This window comes from Buceros rhinoceros, unplaced genomic scaffold (assembly GCF_000710305.1).
Source record: "Buceros rhinoceros silvestris isolate BGI_N320 unplaced genomic scaffold, ASM71030v1 scaffold10404, whole genome shotgun sequence".
NCBI lineage: Eukaryota > Metazoa > Chordata > Aves > Bucerotiformes > Bucerotidae > Buceros > Buceros rhinoceros.
The window spans coordinates 26,217-45,498 of record NW_010408824.1 but is presented as its reverse complement, the minus strand read 5'-3'; the positions used below and the strand labels follow the sequence as shown (position 1 = coordinate 45,498).

General features: G+C 44.3%; 1 protein-coding gene across 2 annotated transcripts in view; it reads right to left on the bottom strand.

Annotated features, from left to right (window-relative positions):
* Positions 1–18,830, bottom strand: part of CHL1 (cell adhesion molecule L1-like) — a 54,917-nt gene extending 36,087 nt beyond the window's left edge. For both annotated transcript variants that reach the window (XM_010134998.1, XM_010134997.1), the window contains exons 1-7: positions 18,648–18,830; positions 16,543–16,648; positions 14,853–15,043; positions 6,262–6,384; positions 5,036–5,206; positions 3,151–3,198; positions 898–1,018 (exon numbers count right to left, since the gene is read on the bottom strand). In XM_010134998.1, coding sequence (XP_010133300.1) covers positions 898–1,018; positions 3,151–3,198; positions 5,036–5,206; positions 6,262–6,384; positions 14,853–15,043; positions 16,543–16,648; positions 18,648–18,738 — 851 coding nt within the window. In that variant the 5' untranslated portion in view covers positions 18,739–18,830. The remainder of the gene's footprint in view (positions 1–897; positions 1,019–3,150; positions 3,199–5,035; positions 5,207–6,261; positions 6,385–14,852; positions 15,044–16,542; positions 16,649–18,647) is intronic.
* Between the last annotated feature and the right edge of the window lie 452 nt (positions 18,831–19,282).

The window sequence follows — 19,282 nt, the reverse complement described above, 5'->3', positions numbered from 1 at the left end:
CTACATTTTTAGGGCGAACACCTCCTTCTTGAGGTACTCTGCCATGCTTACTACAGCCAGATCCACAACTAGAGCTTGAGTAGTGCTCTGATGAACTAACAAGCCTGAAATATCTGAGATATCAAAGCCCCAGAGACACGCATGGGAACGGGCCCAAGCAGAAGTTTGAAGTCAGCCCATTACCGGATCAAACCAATACGGCTGACTCCACTCCCCTCTATTTTTACATGGCTGTGGAATCTGTTCCTTCACACACTGTCATCTGTGAGAACATCATGGAAGGAACAGCCTTTCTATAGAAATTCTGGATGCTGGTGAAAAGACCACAGAAAGGTTTGCACGTGCTCCCAAGCCAGCATCTCCCACCGCAGCTGGGCTAGATGGACCACTGGTTTCACACAACAGGGCACGTCCTTCCTGGCTGTCTTGCATTACACCACTCTAGAACTTTGCTTTTAAAAACCTGAGATCTGACACCTGGGAAAACACTGAATAATTTTAGGGAATTGAACCAAAACCAAATTGGCAAAACTAGGTTGTGAGCTGAATTCTGATGTTACTTATTTTCGCAGCATCTCCAAAGCAGTACTACTGAAAAGAGCTCGATAAGAGGGTTTTCTTAATATAACAATAAAAAAACAAATCAATACTTACCATGGCATGATGTTAATGACTTGTTTATAAGCTCTAGCAATAAGAGATACCCGAATGCTGCACACTAGCTCTGTGCTGCTTTACGAGGGTACTTCAGAAAAACTGCACAGAGCTTCCGTTTTAAACTGTACAGGCAGGTGGGTACGTCCTTTTGTAGTTGTCTAATTCTTAATATCGCTTTTTTCTTTGCTCAATTCTATTTCAAAAAGTAATTAAGTTTGTGCAGTATTGTGCATTACTCACAGCCCTTCAGCAATACATTCGAGTAGCAGGACACCTCCCTTGATGACAGTGACTGATGAGCTACTGCCAGCAGACTCAGGAGGGATCAGCAGTTTGGGTTTTCTTTCCTTGATAAAATTTGCTAAAAAATAAAATAAAATAAAAGTTAGCTATGAAATCTTACAGCCTTGCTTTACCCTTCAATAATGTCACAAAGATTACTTCTGTCAGAGAGTTTCTGACACCAATCTGTAAATTTTCTTCTTTGATTTATATGGTTTGACACTAATCCAGGACTCTCCTATTTCTCTTGATGGCATCAGGAATAACCACAGGCAGCCGTACTGGTGAAGCCCCTTTTCCTACAGTTTTCACATCCCGTTTTTCCAAGCTCTGGCCCTTTCTCTCATACACCTCAGCCAGTCTTGGTACTCTGGTCTTCTCCACTGCTGATCTCCTGGTCCACACCACCTTTCTCAGCACCTTTCTCCTGCATTTACCCTGTCATCTTTTAACCCTCAGATGAAACCCCACCTTTCCTGGCTTGAACATCTCACAGAACTGTCATTCTTTGCCACAGTTATTAAATCTACAGTAATGGAGATACAATTTGTAAAGAAGACTGTTAAAATAATAAAACAAGATTGACTTGCATTTGGTTTCAACAGACCATTTGTTCCAGCCTGCCAAACAATGGTTTCATGATGAAATATGCACCGAGTGAAACGGCTATCCTGCTATCACTACAATAACAATTAGCACAGTAATGAATAAGCCCCCAAATGGTACTAGTTCTTCAAAAATAGTCAGTTACGGATGATTTGGTAGAAGACCACGTGTATCTCTCTGATCCATTTTCTAATTTACTTTTTTTTCCCTCCCCTTGCTTTTTCTCTCTACAAATCTGTGTCACAAGTGCTCAGAGCTGCAGAGAAGCACTTTGGTGCCTCTGGATACGCTCGCACATTTTCCATCTGCCCTCCACCTCCCGCTGCCAAAGGCAGCCAGTCCCCCTTCCCGAGCGGCGACAGGAGCTCAGACATCATTCTGGGGGAAAAACCGTGGTTCCAGTGTCTGTCACTCTGCACAACCCCTGCTTGTTCCGCTCACTAGGCTCAGCCTCTGCGGGTCAAGGCTTAAGGACTGAGCAGCGCTTGGAGCTCTCTGTCCCAAAACACCCGAGGAGAACCCCCTTTTCAAAACTCCAGCGCTCACCCAGCAAAACAAGGTCTTTCAGGAGTTTCAACTAGGGCGTTTAAAAAACCAGAGACTCCAGCGCTCATCCAGCAAAACAAGGTCTTTCAGGAGTTTCAACTAGGGCGTTTAAAAAACCAGAGACTCCAGCGCTCATCCAGCAAAACAAGGTCTTTCAGGAGTTTCAACTAGGGCGTTTAAAAAACCAGAGACTCCAGCGCTCATCCAGCAAAACAAGGTCTTTCAGGAGTTTCAACTAGGGTGTTTCAAAAACCAGAGACTCCCAAAAGCAATTTAACCAAATAAATCAGTCACGAGCTACAGAGAAACTCCAAGATTGTCGTTTTTACGTATTTTAAGCAGAATTAACTGGGTGGAGAACTGCAGGGACTGCTGCCAGCTGCCTTCTGGCTTATCCACGTGGCCTGCGTAAACCTCAGCAGGGTATTTTCAGGGTATTGCTCCGCAAAGGGGCACACAAAGTGAGGGAAGATGTGAGCGCTTCGCTGTGGTGTTTACCCGGCTTGAGTATTGGACAGGACAATGTAGTGCCAAAGAGAACCACCTCCTGCCTACCTCGAGGTTTAGTGGTAGACAGAACAATTAACACGGAGCACCCAAAGCTCTGTAAATCCACACCTTAAGCTCAGCCTGGAGCAGCGCAGCCCCAGGGTGACCCTTTAGCCATGAATTCACGGTTTCAGACTGTGGGTACCTAATGCCAGTGTCGTCCTAACTGCCAGTGGAAGACTTGGAGCATCCAGCTCTGACTCCTGCTCTGAACTGATAACATGAAACCCAGGTCATTAGGACATCAACCTCCTTCTTTACTTCATATTATGAAATGTGAACGTTCTTTTCTCAAGTAAGAAAACTACTGTTTTGTTAAAAACCCTTCAGATTTATGTCAGAAGGTACAAGATGAGCAAATTGGACTCCCTGGACCACTTAAATCCACCCCATTGCAATAAAAAGGCTTTTGTGAATTTTTTTTTCTTTTTCCTGAGCAGCAGCTCCCATTCCATCTCAGCCGCTAGGTTTTCAGTTTAAAGGCTAAAATAACAGATGCATTCAACTCACCCTTAGTAACGGCAGCATTAGGTGAGCCTGAGTCATTAGCATGCTTAACTGAAATAAATAAAAGTGACAACCAAACACAAACATGCATAGCTGATAAAGAATCGAAAGAAACAATAACTCAACCAAACTAAAACCATGCCCCCACAAATTCTGCCATAAAAGAAAGAAACAAAGAAAAACATAAAGTAAAGCAACAGATGAACAATGAGTTACAAAACCCTTGAAGCACACGCCTCACTTTTATGCCTGCCCCCGGCCTCGTGGCTTCGATGGCAAGGAAGATGCCCTGAAGTGTTTTTCCAGGGCTCTCAGCAGCCCCACAGCCAAACTCCATCTCATTTTTCTGTAATCTGTCTGTGCATGTCTGGGGACTGGACCCATCAGAAAAGCTACAGAGTGCAACATTCCATTTTGATATTTTTCTTACAATTATTATCCCAAGATAGATAAGGTTTAAGCAAGTATTAAGATATACAAACCCACTACTAATCCTTTATCTTTTAATCCCAACAAGAAAACTCTCAAAATCATTTATTAAATATTAGGCTTTCATTCACGAAGAAAAATCTCCTCGACTTTCTGGGCTGCATAAGCCCAGAAGGTCAGAAGCATTAGTGAAACAGAAGATGGATATTAAGGGCACAGGCAGCCTCATCGTGTGGTACAAGTGACACCAGACACTATTTCAGCCAAAAGAGAGGCAAGCAAAGCAGGATGGATCTCCAGCTGGTATAAGCTGCCTTAGCTCCACCGGCTTCTCTCTGGCTTTGCTGATTTAACGCAGCCGACAGCATGCTCTAATAGGCTGCCTTTTTTTTTTTTTTCTTGCAATTCACATTCTTTTCCTCTGTCTCTGACAGTGATAGCTGTGCACCCCACATGCACAGCAGCTTTATGCAGCTTGGATTAGCAGTTTGGTACTGCAGCAGGGAGGTATACACCAAGCAGAGGCATGGTGTGACAATGGGACAGCAAACCCCACACGTCCCAGAGAGACTCAGAGGCAGGGGCAGCTCCTGAAACCATCGTTTGTATAAGACCCTCAGAGACACACAACATTTAGTTAAGGAAATAATAAACATAAGTTCTCCAGGGAGATCTTACAGCAGTACCTAAAGGGGCCTACAGGAAAGCTGGGGAGGGACTTGTCCCAAGGACATGTAGGGACAGGACAAGGGGTAAGGGCTCTAAACTAAAAGAGGGCAGGTTTAGATGAGATGCAAGGAAGAAATTCTTCCCTGTGAGGGTGGTGAGACACTGGAACAGGTTGCCCAGAGACGCTGTGGATACTCCATCCCTGGAAGTGTTGAAGGTCAGGCTGGATGGGGCTTTGACCACTACCTGGTCTAGTGGAAGTTGTTCCTGACCATGGCAGGGGGATTGGAACTACGTGATCTTTAAGGGCTCTTCCAACCAAACCATTCTACGATTCTATGAAAAGGAAAATGCCTCAGGTGTCGCTAGTGATGCTCAAGGAAGCCTGCCAAGACCTGGAAAGCACCGTCCTTCCCAACGGCATTGCTGCGCATGGACCAAACCAAGCCTACGCCCAGGGAGGAGGTGGCCACAATAAGTTCTCAAATCCAGTGAAGTCCCATCCATTGGTGACCCGCTGGACTGCAAGAGAAGCAGGTTTCCCTAATGCATCATTGGCTTTCACTGGGGGAAGGAACAGGAAAGGGGCACTTTGGGGGCTGCAAAAGTTTTATGGGCTGAATTTAGCCCTTAGTAGAGTTCATAATGCAGAAATAATCACAGTAACACACATTTTCTTCAGAGAGAATCACATCAGAGACACAGGGCACACATCTGCACTCACTGATGCCTGGGGAGTTAAAAAAGAAAAAACAACAGAAATCAAGAGGCTGCTCATCCCCAGACTTACAGCGGGAAACCTTCAGCGTCATTGGCATTTTCTGAACAATTGTCCTCAGCCTGGGAAAGGCTGCGAAGCAACAATAATCACTGCGACTGTCATTTTCTTCCACGTTTGCGAAGTAGAGATCTCCCTTAAGGCTCATGGAGACCCTTTCATCTTGCGGAATGTGCTGCAAATCTAGCAAGAAAAAATAATTATGGTATGGTAATGATGCCGAGCCGTGTCACCAATATGACTCCTGTCCTGTGTTTCCTTCACAATACAAATGTAACTTGGATGCGAAAGAGGGAGAAGACCCAGCCTAACTGATGAGCTATTTACCAATGTTCAGCACATGCTTGATAATTGGTAATATTTTTATATATAATAATACACTTAAATATAACATATTTAAAATAATTTACAATGGAAAATTGATAATAAAAAAAATACTCAGCACAAAGTTCCCGCCTGAGTCCTAGCACCTCTCCCTGCTACAAAGGCCTGTAATGGGGATGCAGAGGTCACCATTTACAGATGTCCCCCAAGACCAGTCTCCCAAGAACTCTGCTCTTCTGTAACTACACACTGCAGCAGGGGAGCGTTAGCATGAACTCAGGTTGCTGTACTGTCTCGTTGCTGATGCAGCCAAACGCGGGTCCGTGCTAAACACGTGTGTCAGGAGGACAGGGGCTGCCGTGCAAGATCAGCGGCTTAGTCTGGCACCCTGTCTCTTGGTCAGCACCAGAAACAAGCCCTCATGTCACAGAGGCAATGCGAGCCGCTTCCCAAGAGCCAGGAATTCCTGCAGAACACAATTGCTGAAGAATAACCTGACAGAAACCCACATAGAACCAATTATACATACCTGACAGATGTTTTTCTCTTAGTATCATAAATGATCCGTTATTTTGTGAAAAGAAGAAAATAGTAATGACAGAAATAATATATTGAGACATTTTATCCTCTCTAGCGTAACCGCAGTAGCCCTCGTTGCTGGTAGACTCATTTACTATTATGCAAGCTTCCCGATACCTCATCTTTAATAGTATGGTGTGTCAACCTGCTCTACAATTTAATGTTGCATTATGTAAAAACGTATCTCCATGCTCCATTTTTCCATTTGGTTTTTCAATATCCAGATCTTTTTCCTAACTACCATCCCCATCAGTTAGGAATCTGTAACGAAACTGCCTCAGAAGACCAGTGTTTTGAGTGCCCTCCCGTGAACCACAGAAGAATTGCTCACTTACCAATATTCATCCAATAGATGTGCAAAGGGGGGATGCCTTTGGGGGGGTTACAGTGCAGAATCACAGAATCGCCATGCTCCACATCAAGAGGCTCGATTTTTTCTTTGGGGAATTTTGGTACACCTGGACAAAAGCAAAAGTTCCTCTTTTATTGTCACCGTTTGAAATTTTGCCCTTTTCTTCCCCCTTAATACAGTTCTTCATAAAATATTTACCTTCACACCGTCTTTTGTACCCCCTGCCTTTAGTTACTGCTATTATTTACAGTGTGTTATGGACAAACGATGCACTTTACCGGCAGTGGGACATCTCCTCATTCATAAGGTGCATGGACCGAAGCGTTGAAAGCCAGGAAACCGAATGGCGGTGTTTAACACTTGTCTGTGATGCCCAGGAGCTTTGCTTAGGCTTTATTTTAATGCATTTATTTTCACGCTTTCTGTAGCTCCTTTGTTTGTGCAGTCTGGAAGGGACAACTCAAAGCCACCCAGAACCAAAGCCTGAGGCTGAGATTAGCATAAAGACTGTGCTCTGACTGGTCCCAGGATGTTCCCAGGAGATCAGAAACCAGTCTGGGAGTGCAGGATGATCTGGGAAATCTTGGCTAAAAAGTGGTTCCCAAGGAGCTGCTGCAAGTCACTGCAGGTGAGGACAGACAGCAGGCAGCTATTCCACCTTTTGCTTGGAGATGTCCCAGTTTTTAATTGTCTCTAGAATCAGACAAAGCAGAACTCTGGTTTAAAGACTATATTGTGCCTCCTCATCCCCCCAGGTGTGACACCTGCTGTGCAGACCTTCTCAGCAAGCTTGTCCCTTGGGATGCAGAGACAGGAGTGCACAAGGGCTGCACTACCTGGGCTTAAATATAGGTGAAAGAATTAATGGGTCAAGGACTTGGTTAATCACCCAGAGCATCAGTGCTGATGCCAACAGACTGTCCAAAGCCTGAACCATGTTTGGCAAACCTGGGCAACCTGGCCAGTCTCAGCAGCCCAAAATGCAAGCAGAGAGCATCCAGGGAGAGGGGGGAGAAGAGCTGGGCTGGAGCCCACACCAAGTTAAGCACTGGGAGGTTGCAGCTCAGAGATTACTGCAAAGAGATTAGTCTGAAAAATGTAAACACTCCTTAAACGACTTTAGCTAAGACAGTTTCAGGGTAGATGCTGTCTTCTGCTTTCGTTTCAGGCAAGTTCAAACTAGCAAAAGTTTCAGTTCAGGCAACTGCATTAAATAGCAAAATTAAGAGCAATTAAACAGCAAAGGAATGAAAGCATCCTGGCACCCCGTGCAGAGTCAAACTGGCACAGCACATCTTGCCATCCTGGTGTTCAAGTCACAAAAGGGAACTCAGACAGCAAATAAACACCTGAAACATCAGTGGTCCAGCAGCGCCGCAGGGTATCTGCAGGGTCACACTGCAGGAGTCAAACCGAAGGAGGAGGGTGAGAAATGCAGGGTCAGGACTCCGAGGAGACTTGGATTAGTAAACACAAAAAGAAGCAAGCACTATAATGCTGATTGCCTAAACGCAGATTGTGCCTAGATTTTATCTCCAGGAGGATTATTAATACATTATGAATCCTTAGGAGAGGCAAAATAGAGCTAATGAGCATTACCCACCGTGCAGGTGAAATTTCAGGTAACAAGGGGAACTACACATTCAAATCCAGGACGTTCAATAACCTATCGGTTTTTCCAGGGCTTGAAGACTATCTGCTGACCGCTGGAGAGGTGGAACGTTTTCCAGAAGGAAAAAGGCAATTTCTTGGATATTAGAAACACTTATTAAAACCCATTTTTTGGCACAACTAGTTACGGATATCCAATACCCTAGTTGGGTGATACAATCACTGTCTTCTTAGTCAATTTTTGTAGCCAATGATTACAGATTTATACAAATACATCAAGTCCCACCAGGAAACTGAAAAGATCATGGTCTCAGTGTCATTAGCTGGCAGCGCAGACATTCATCTCCAGCGCAGGCGCCCAGACATCTGCCTCTGGACTTCACAGGGGGAAGCAGCAATTAGAACCCAAAAGTTCTCCACCTCAAACAAGTACTTGAACCACAGGTGGTTGGGTTCTCCCTTGTTGTTTTGTTCTGCTTCATTGTGAAAAACACTGAAAAACTTTGATTTTCCCCTCAGTGCATAACTTTGAGTGTTCTGAACCCTTGAAGCTCCTTAGAATCCTAGAAAAGTAAGTGATTCCGAGTTCTGCATGAAGAGATTTATTAAAACTAAGAAGCTTCTATGACATTAGACTTTGGCTCTTGCGCATTAGTCTTCAGTACGTGTAAGTAGGAATTATTATTATTTTTTTTTTTTTTAGCTTTCCTCTGTTTTAATTCATGGCTATTCCAGAATCAGTCACTACCGATCTGTGGCTGTTCACAGCTCGAAAGTTTCATGCAAGATTAATTGTGTCATGAAAGCGTTTAATACTGATGGAGTTACCAATGCAGCACGTGGACACTGTAAAATTTTCAACTGATTGATCTCTTTGCAGCAATACTGTTAAAGCTGTCACGTCAGTCTTACACACAATTCCCCACACACAGATATAATGAGAGGGGACAGAGAACCCACTAGCTTCAAGTGTAACCTCTCACAGATCCGTCACACCAGGGAGAACCTCATTATTTAATGACCGAGCCAGGCTGGCTGAGGTGACAGCAGGGTGGCTCTCACGACACAAGCAATCAAGTGGCACGTGTGAAAAAGCCATAGGGAAGATGACAAAGTGCACACTTGACTTCTGCTATGGAGACACCTTCTAAAAGTCCACCGTGATCTACAAAGCTCTCTGAACATTCTCGGGAAAGGCTTCGCTGCCCAGCTGCTGTTTCCTGACCAGGCTGTGCTGGGAATGCTGTACAGCACTCCAAAACCAGACTGGCGGTGCTCTGACAGTGGGTACACCACGGAAACGGAAGGTTATCGGTGGCCAGAGTCATCTGTCATTTTGATAGTTCGCTCCCCCACACTTCCGCTCTGACGGGTGGCTATGCATTCTTCAGAGATTTCTTCTCCCAGCTTATCTCTGGAAGCAATTTTACACATATGCATGTGGGGACAGTAGAGCTGCCCTTGCGCTGTGTGTTATGGGACAAATGAAATTAGTGTTTCACTCTCCCAAGAGCAACCTTTGGAAATAAGTCAATACCCTCAGTTGTTTAAGGAACCAGGCTCTGCTCAACCCCTGCGGAGACTCCAAGTTTAATGTCTGAACTGTACTTGAGATTAGGCTGCAATACCGCTGGGAAATTGGGATGGCTGAGAGAAATTTCAGCAAGGAGGCTGGGACACTCCCTCCTCCTCTTTATCTGGTCAGAAAATGCAGCGTCTCCACAAAAAGCGAACCAGAGGGAGACCAATACAACGTGATTTAAAACCTAAATGTGAGTTTAGCCGTAGAGATTCAGAAACAGAGCAATCAGAGCCAGGGCACCCCAGCCCCCAGCTTCAGATTGACTCAGGTGCCCAGGAGCACACTTTGTCCTACAGCTTATTTTTTGTCCTGCTGCTGACTCTAGTGACCTCGCACGACTATAACTGCATCAAGTATGGCAATTTATATCAGATTATATGAGAACGGAGCCCAGTCAGCCTGATACTTCATGTGTTTCTGGATAGCGTTGAGAAATTGAACCAAAGGGTAAGGGGTTCTCCAGGAAACTGTTGAAGTCCTTGAGGGCCCCCGTGAGTGGTTTCTACCAGGAATAAAATGGGAGTCAACTCATTATGGTAAATCAGCAACTAACAAATATTTCAGGAAACTACTGTAGGAAAGCATCACCATGCAGCAGATCTGTTTTTATAGCCTCCTCTGTGGATGCTGCTGGAGATGTGTCCTGGGCTAGATGGATGCTTAGCCTGACCCATCACGGATATTCCTAAATCCTTCCATGCAAATAAATCCTTAAAGCATGGAAGAGTGAGGGAGAGTAGAAATAGCCAAGAAATTCCTGTATCCTGAAAGGCCCAGCTCCTCAGACACTTCACTTAGCAGCCGACTGGTTCGTTACACAGACTCTGTCTCGTGCAGTGACCAGCCCAACACATCAAAGAATCTCAGACGTGACTTACAGTCAGCGATCACACGGGTTGTACTGGACCCAGCCTGGGTGGCTTCCAGTGCTCATCTCGGGGCCTCAATTGATATTCTGATCCACGCAGTATAAGCAGTAGTTAAATCTGCAATTTTCATGGCAGCCTTTGAACTGTTTATGAGATATGATCCTGCTTATTTACGGATTTTCTAATTGCCGCATTAAATTGAACAAGTTAGGAAAGCCTGGCTGTCAGGAAGACCACGGCGTCAGAGACTCGCTCTCAAAGAACCTTTTATGATGGAATCAGTGATGGTCTTTTTTTCCTGTGTAAATCTCTCTATCCCTTTCCAAAATGATGGCTACTGGCAACAATCAGAGTGACCCCAAAGACTTAGACGGCCAGAAAAGTTGACAAAGATATAGGATGCTGGTTTAGGAGGCAAGAGGTTTAAATTTTATTCCCATTGTCTGCAAAGTCTCAGTGAGTTTCTCTGTCCTGTTCTCTCTTCTGTAAAGTCTACCCTGAACGCCTTCGCTCAGCAAGTTACCGAGCCCTCCCATTTTAGTATCAGCCCAACGTCTTTTAACACTCTCACAATATTCACGTCTGCTTTTTTTAACATTAACGCAGGTTTTGCTTTCTTTGGGAACTCTAGAACTATCATCATCGCCACCATGGCACAATGGACAATGGGAGGTTTAGGCTGTTTCCATGCTAGATCGTCGGTCTTTTGGAGCAGCGGCTTTAGAAATACTGAGTGTAAATCTTAGCGCAGTCCACAACGAAGAGTCTTTTACACCAGTTAATTAAAGAAGTTTAAACTGTACTACTTCTCCTTCCTCTGGCATCGGGCCTGCTCGGTAATTCAACCAACAGATTCCCTAAATACAGGAGGAGGGGAGCTGAGGTCTGTGTTCTCACTATTCAAATGCGTTTTCATGCTGCACGGATCTCGTAACAATCCGGGCTTTGTAACCGATGCGAACGTATCGAGATCCTCAGCCCTCACTCTTCCCTGCTCTCCTTAATGTCATCATATATAGGGGAGGTGTGGTGCTTTCATTATGTAGGTGAGATTTAACGATCGTTTCTGCTGACATATCTATTGCTTTCCTGAATCAACTACGGTGAGCAAACAGTCTTTTGTTCTCCTTTTCAGCAGCAGCCTTACAGACCCAGTATTCTGCTTCTGTGGTGTAAATGTAATTTATGAAGAAACCTGGCCTTTGCTGACTTGCTGGGTTTTTCTCCACTTCATTGGCATAGTGACTTGCCAAGAAGCTTACATTTCCCTTGAATACAGCTGGCAAAGCACTGCCACCTCTGCATCATTATCATGAATGCATGTAGTGATCTCACATGTACCAGTCTCGGCTTCAAAACTAGTGGGTGAATAGAGGTAATTTATCCCAAACTCTCCTCTGTCAGTGATTGCCTAATTTACAGCGGATCTGTGCACCAGCAGCTCTCTTTCACTTGAGCACAGTTGTCGACTTCCCAGCACTTTAGAAATTCAAAGGTGTCTTCTACTCCTCTCTGAATCCAATTTAATTTGCAGCATCTACACTGTGCTGTTAAATGCAAGAGTTGATAGCAGAAGAGTACAAATTAAAGTAAATGTGTCTTAAAAGCTGTGGGTTCGGGTAAATCCCTCGAATATATTATCTGTACCATTTACTTATTTTCTGGATTTAGGACTTCATATGTATTAGCACTAAAATTCCTCTTGCATTTGGTAACCACCATATCTATAACTTCTCAATTAACTTGTTGCAAACTACCCCGGCTGTATTTAATATCTACTCAAGCTAGTAGAGACAGTTTTTCATTAAAAGCAAAAATTATCTGCTCCGAGTACAGATTTAGTAATTCCAGATACAGACATCAATTTGTTTTCCATTTTTAAGCATCTTTTTTTGGCCAGTACCAACGAAGTATCAGAATATTCTGCTGCTGGAGGTGATGTACCTTCGGTGAAACATGACATCGAGGTCTTGAACTCCTCTGAAAACTAATGAGTCTGAGACACTTTGCTTAAGAGAAGTCATATTAACCCCACTGCCCTGGCCAGACTCCAAAGCAAATAGTTCTGTCCTGTCTGAAGCTCTAAGTAACTGCATCGCTCTCCTGCTCCTGCCTGAAACTCCAGCTGCCATCAGCTGCGCTGACCTACCTGTGGAGCCAGCTTACACCACAAGTTCAACAGACTTCAACTTACTGCCCTAAAACTTTGTGCAGTTCCCCTCTAGTCCGGAGCGCAAGTCCCTTAAAGCAGCTGCAAGATGCAAAATTGCCAACCACAAAGCAATAGACGTAATCTTGGCAATTTGCTCATCAAACACCGATTAGGGAATGCTACACAATACAATGCAACATGAAATAAATTTCCCACTGAGAAAAAAGGCCATAAAACTGGCTAGCAGAAAAATAAACAATGTCTTTTATGAGGAGCACCCATGCAAGTACATTTACACGACATCCTTAGCAGGCCTCTCCCAGGAACTCTCCCAGCCCCTGCAATGGGTCTTCTTTCAATGTGACAACAGTACCACAGCTCTGTCCCCCTCCCCAGCTATGCCTAAAGCTTCTCAGGATTGTCTCCTATGAAAAAGCCGTGACAAAAATGATTATGCATGTTTCTCATAGCCCATTTCATGTGCATTGGCCTGCTAGAAGTCTTTTTTTAGATAGGCAGCCAACTGCTGTCACCGCAAAGGTGGAGAAGACTCTGGAGATAGCCCCTGCCACGGGCACACACCAATGCCACATGTGCACAGAGCTTTCAGATCGCTTGGTAACAAGTCTTTCTCTTCCAATTTCCTCTTCTAATCTCACATATTTCGATCTTGAATTTAAGACCAATTGTGTGTTCATCTTCCCGTGTCACTTCCAAGCTACAGGTGCTTTAATGTACCGGTACAAAGCCGGTCCTATCAACATTGTCCTAATCAGGACCTTTGTATCAGAAAATTTCGACCCACTTACTTCTATAAACCTGGTCCTTAAAATCACCCAGTTCCTCCTCTGCCCTCCCTCAGAGCTAACGATGGAAGGACAAGTTTCTAGGATCAGCAGTTTTCATTTTTCACTGCATTTTGGAGCTCATTTTTCATTCAGTTCCAGGTCTTTAATATTCTCCCCGTTAAGTATTTCTACCAAACCCCGAAGACTCCTGACATCAGACTAATGAACTCACAGGTGATTGGGTCACTTCCCCTTGAGCTTTCAAACATCTGCATCAGTTTCTGTTCTGCAGCAATGAACTGCTCTTTCTCCCACCCTTCCCCTCAGCTTCTGATTCCACGCTTCTTGCTCTGAGATGGAGACCACGTTGTCCTCCCAATTTCGGGGCACTAAATCACAGTTGCCAAGCTGAAATATTACAGTCTTATGACTCTTAACAGCATTTGCTTTCCAATAAATGCTTGGAAAAAGCAAAAGCATCACACAATTCCTAATTCTTTATCAAATACATTTCTCCAGTATTAGAGAGCTGACTCCAAATTTAAACTTGGGAGTTGCCCCAAACACATATGGTCTTTTACAACAGTTCCCCAAAGCGACCTGACTCAAACCAATTTTGTTTCCTCTGACAATGACTTCCTATTCCTGTACTGCCTACTACACTTTCAATTTTTCATATATTTCTAACTCTAATCCATGACCTATGCCATTATTTCTATCTTCCATGAACAGCTAATACCATTCCATACCCGTACTGCAGCTACGAGCTACGCTGCTGGTTTTTCTGCTTTTTGTTCTCTCCCTCTAAATATTTTAATTTCTCTATTTTCACGATGTGCTGGCATCAGCTCACGAAGAAATTGCAGCCGCCCAGATTAGGTAGAGAATTTACCAGACTACAATTCTCATCAATATTTATGCTTTCTTCTTTACAGAAAGAGAAAAGCAGTAGAAGTGGAAGCACCACAAGAGCAAACAGTGGCTCTAAGCAAATACAAATCAGAAAACAATTCTTATGGGTTTTATGGCAAAAGCAAAGCAAGCACTTTATATAAAGGCATTTAAACAGTCAAGTCAAAGCAAATAATAATTTGCCATCACTGAAGGAACATTCAGCTCTCCTGAGAAGGCTATTAAAAAGTTTATCCTGGTTTACCCACGAAGCCCTCCTCCAGAGGCACAGCGGGTTGAACGACTCTCAGGAAGCAAAAGTAAACAAACAACGTTTTCCAAATGACTATAGCTGGGAAAACAGAGAGATCATCTACCCAGCTGTTCAAGCTGATACGGAGTGCCTGTACCAGCACCTGGAAACCTGTGAGGAGCAGAGGTCCAGCGGTGTGGTCTGAAACCCTACGTTGAGATTTGGTTCCTGTCCTCAAAACCAGCAGTGCAATAAAACCAATCCAGAGAGCACACAGAGTTTTTCCTTCCAGTGTTCATTGAATAAGAAACAGCACATGTTTTACCACATGCCACCTTAACAACTAGTTCTTTCCCATTTAATTTGAGGAAACACAGTTTTCATCATAAAAAACCCAAACCAACCAAAAGCAAAGGAAAATCCCTTACTTGGAACAATTAGCTCAATTTCTTCTGACATGGCAGTTCCCAGCACATTGGATGCAAAGCAACGATATTTTCCTTGAAAATTGGTGATGATTCCACGGTTTTGAATCACAAACGTTCCAGAGTTATTAGATGCAACTACCCTCGGGTCAGATAATAAATCAAATGGTTTTCCATCCTTAGTCCAGTTAAAGCTGAAAAATAATACAAGTGTTACAAAGGACAGAGCGCACTACGGTACAGACCCAGGGGTAAATATGGGTCCAACAGTACTATTAAAATAATAGGAAAAACTTGATGTAGTGTTGAATGGTAAAATGACCACTGGGCTACCAGGACGTGTGACGGCTATCGGGCATGTCCCTCCTGTTGGTCGCTTTACCTTTGGATAACTGACTGTGACATGAAGTAAGAACGCAGAGCTTAAGGCAAGGACAATAAATGAGCGAGACTGGCTGTGAAAGCAAGAGCCACCGAGAGAAGGGAACCAGAGGTCTAAAAAACCAGTGTCTGCAGGAGAGCTGGTACTTTGGACTAGCAGTGATTGACAGGAGCTGTTCTGTTCTCACCATCTTCAGGAGACACCATGGTTGAACCCAAGAGAAACTGAGATGACTCGAGTTTCTCCTGGTCTTGCCACAGAGTCACTTGTCGTTTAGATGCTGCTGGGGTGTGATTTTGGTGAATGCTGAAGTATTGGTCATAGCTCATGTATCTGGAAATCTCAGATGGACTGAAAGGGGGCTAAACTGGTTCCATTTCAGAGACAGTTAGAAATTACAGTCTAACACCCATTTAGTGGAAGAGATACCCTTTTCAATATTTTAAGAGAACAAATTAATGTCAACAGAAATGCGTGTCTGGCACTTCGCTGGTATTGGCAAAACTGCCTTGTTTTGCCAATCACCCAACCAGCACTATCACAGACGTTTAAATATACCAGGAAACTTTTAATTGATCTGCTGACAAACAGGGAAACAAAGGAAATTAGTTATCGTGCTAAAAATCTCCATTCAGAGCTCAATTTAAAATAGCCAAATCATCTTGATATAACAATTGCCTTTCCAAAGCAAGTTTAAATTGTGTTGCAGAGAAAGAAGGGGAGGATTAGCCCGTACATCATCCACTGGAAGAGCTTCCACTGTTGTCATTACAGTTTTGTTAATCATATTTTCCTTTTTACACTACTGTAAAACACAAAGAGTTTATTTCTGGATGTTTATTTGAGTAACTCCTGTGTATATCTGTAACATCACCATGGCCATGACGAGGTCAGGTACAAACAAAGTATCTGATAAAATGCAAATGTCATCTGTGAATACAGCGTTTAATGTGCTGGGTTTTTCGGTATTGCTGTGGAAAAGGCAGCACAGCAGCTGGGACCCTTTGATCACCACTACGCACCTCCTCTCTTGTGCAGCACAGCCCAGACAAGCTCTTTAAAATCATGGGGAGAACTTAGTAGAGGCTAGAGAAATTAAACGTCTCCAACAACAAAAAGGCCTGATGAGATCTACTCATAGAGCAAATGGAAGAGAATGGCCTAAACGGAAACCCAAACCCTAACCTCACCTGACGATGCTGAGCAGGTCACTGTACCTCCGGACATCCTCCCCTCCCCAAACCAACCTTTGGGGAAGGCTAAAAGCAAACTCCGTTTCTGCCTGCTTCTCCAGGGGAAGGCAGTACTCACGTGGGCTGGGGGTTTCCTCTAGCTTCACATTTAATTGTAAAGTCCTCATCGAAAGGGTAGGCGACCTGGGCGTGAGACTGCTCCGTGATGGTTGGAAGCTGCGCAACTGAACACAAAGGGGAACTCGGTTAAAAAAAAACATTCGAGCAAAACTGTACTTTGCTCAATCTGAAAGGGCCAGTGTCAGGATTGCCTTACTCCTGAAAAGGGTGAGGCTTGCCTTAGGAAAAAAAAGGAAAGAGATGATCTTCATCTTCCTGGCACTGACAATACTCTGCTCCCCGAAGTGTGCGCTGACCCTGCCTCAGCAGCCAGAGGAAGGCTGGCAGCACTGACTGTGCTCAGCCAGCCACTCACGGGCACCAATATGTTTGACCAACCCATCCCGGCCAGAGGAGAGCTGGGCCATGCCAAGGCAAAAGCCAAAGCACAGGGGTGTGGACTGGTAGGTTTACGCAGAGGCGAAGTCATTAAGTGGCTTCTTAAGCCAGACAGAGAGAGCAAACTGCCATCTCCATCCTGGATAGAAGTGCCAGGAGATCCACAGGCTGCAAGGACGAGTTAACACCCCCTGCGGGGTGCAGCAGCGGAAGAGCTGTTACCGCTCACACGGTCCTGCAATAATGTGTCATTAACTTTTGTTTTCTACCAGAATTAAAGTGTTGTGAGTGCCTGTGTAACAGAGCCGCACGAGGGAGGATGCTCCCCGCGGGGGAGCTGGGGATAATAGGATCACCACATTGTTATAAACAGCCAGGAGGAAAATTAGCAGGCTGTTTGGTTTCTCTTTAATGTCCAGGAAGCTCAAAGCTGGACTCAGACATGGTATCTTATCATCCCACCTGGTCTCAAAGCTGAACGCTTCCAAGCTCACCACCTTCACTGATCAGACATAATTCCTTTTCATTAAAACACGAATTGCTTTATTAAAGCAAATTAAGGGCTAGGTGGTTCCCCCATGTAGGTACTTAAAAGCAGTGACACCCAGACAGTTTGTCCTGCACTTTACAGTCACAGCTCCACTTTTGCTTTAATTAGGCACGAGGAGCCACTGCGCTACTTTCCTCAAAAAAAAAAACCAAAAAAACAAAACCCCTTGTACTTTCCAAATGCTGTTGAACAAGTTTGGATAGCTTATAAAAACCATCCTATGAACCTGCTCGATTGCCTTCTCCTTTGGAGCCAGAGCTGTTGGCAGACTTGAGAGTGCTAAGAGCTCACAGCAGGTCCACATGACACCCTGAAACTGGCCCATGTCCTACTCTAGGGCTACAGCACCCAAAGCCCTGCATACAGCCTACATGCCTTTTTCCTTAGGTTTATATATTTTTTTCCCCTCGCACCATCATTCATAAAAAAACAATACTGTTGAGTTTTGCTTTATTGTTGTTTCTCCCCGCCCTCCCAAAAAAAAAACCCAAACCCAAACTGTAGCTGCGATCCTCCTGGTCCATCTATATTTGAGCACCCCAAAGCCTGGGAGGTCTGGGCTGTACTCCAGGCAGTGGGGTCTGCTAGCTTTCATCGGATTGGCCCCTAGGAGCCTCATCCCGTATTTTACACGTGTTCTGAAACCCCACCAACCGTGTCAAACAGGCAGTTTGAATGCAGCACAGGTGGAGGGGGATGAAGGGGGTGCTCCCCGGGGTGGTATGCGAGGTGCAGGAAATACTTCTCTGGGGAATGCACACGCCAAGACATACACCTGCTCCTTTTCCAGGGTGAAACGGAGGGTTGCAAGACAAGTAAGAGCACAGGTACATCAAACAAGCTCCAGGGAGATTCTGAGCCAAAATAACGCATTTACGTGAAGGACAAAACCAAACCCTTGGAGCCAGGCGGTGTGTTCGATCGCGAACGCCAGATACGCAGTATTAGACAAGGTTACTGCTACAGTTAAACAGGGCCAAACAAAGCAGCTTATATTTTTTATCACATCTGGATTTCCCAAAGGCCTTGTTCTGGCAGAATTAAATTCAAAATGGAACAACTGAAAAGCAGGATTTAATATTTTTTTCTTTAGGGAAAGGTTAAAAAAAACCCACACACCAAAAAGGGATTCCAAAACAGCAGAGCACAGCATTCAGTAAACAGCTACAACTCACCTGATAATGGTATTTCAATAGCTGCTGCCAGACTCAATACAAAGAAAAACAGGCATACGGCAATCGCTTTCGTGCTTAATAATGTCTCCATCGCTCTTCTGTAAACAAGGAGTCCAAACGGAACGAGCGATACCTTCTGCTTCCGCTCACGTCCCTTCAGATCAGATGTAGGGATGGGAAGTGGAAAGTCTAGAGGAGAAGAAACAGCCATGTTAGCTTGTAATACGAACCTGGCTCTAACGAGGTTACTAAATTAAAGCAATGCTTCAGGATTTGTGGCTGAATTGCAAATTGCACTAAGCGCTACCATTTCCTCTCCTCTCTCCCCGCTCTCTGGCTTCGTGAAGGTCCTCTATTAAATTTCTAACAAAAAAAAAACCCCATGCACAGAAGTGCAACTCCATTATAGCACAGAAATACAATTATTTTTTGGTTGGCAATTAAAAGTAGGGCTGGTTTAAAATATGGTGGATTTCTAATCATTCCAGTTCATAAATTTTTCTAATGAGAGCTGCATAGGTTCGAAAGTAATGTCACAGATCTAATGAAAGAAATTTGGTACACTAATGACCTTGTTCCTAATGCTCGGCTGTCTTTTATCTTTCGCTTACGCTTTAAAAAGGACACAGCCTGGT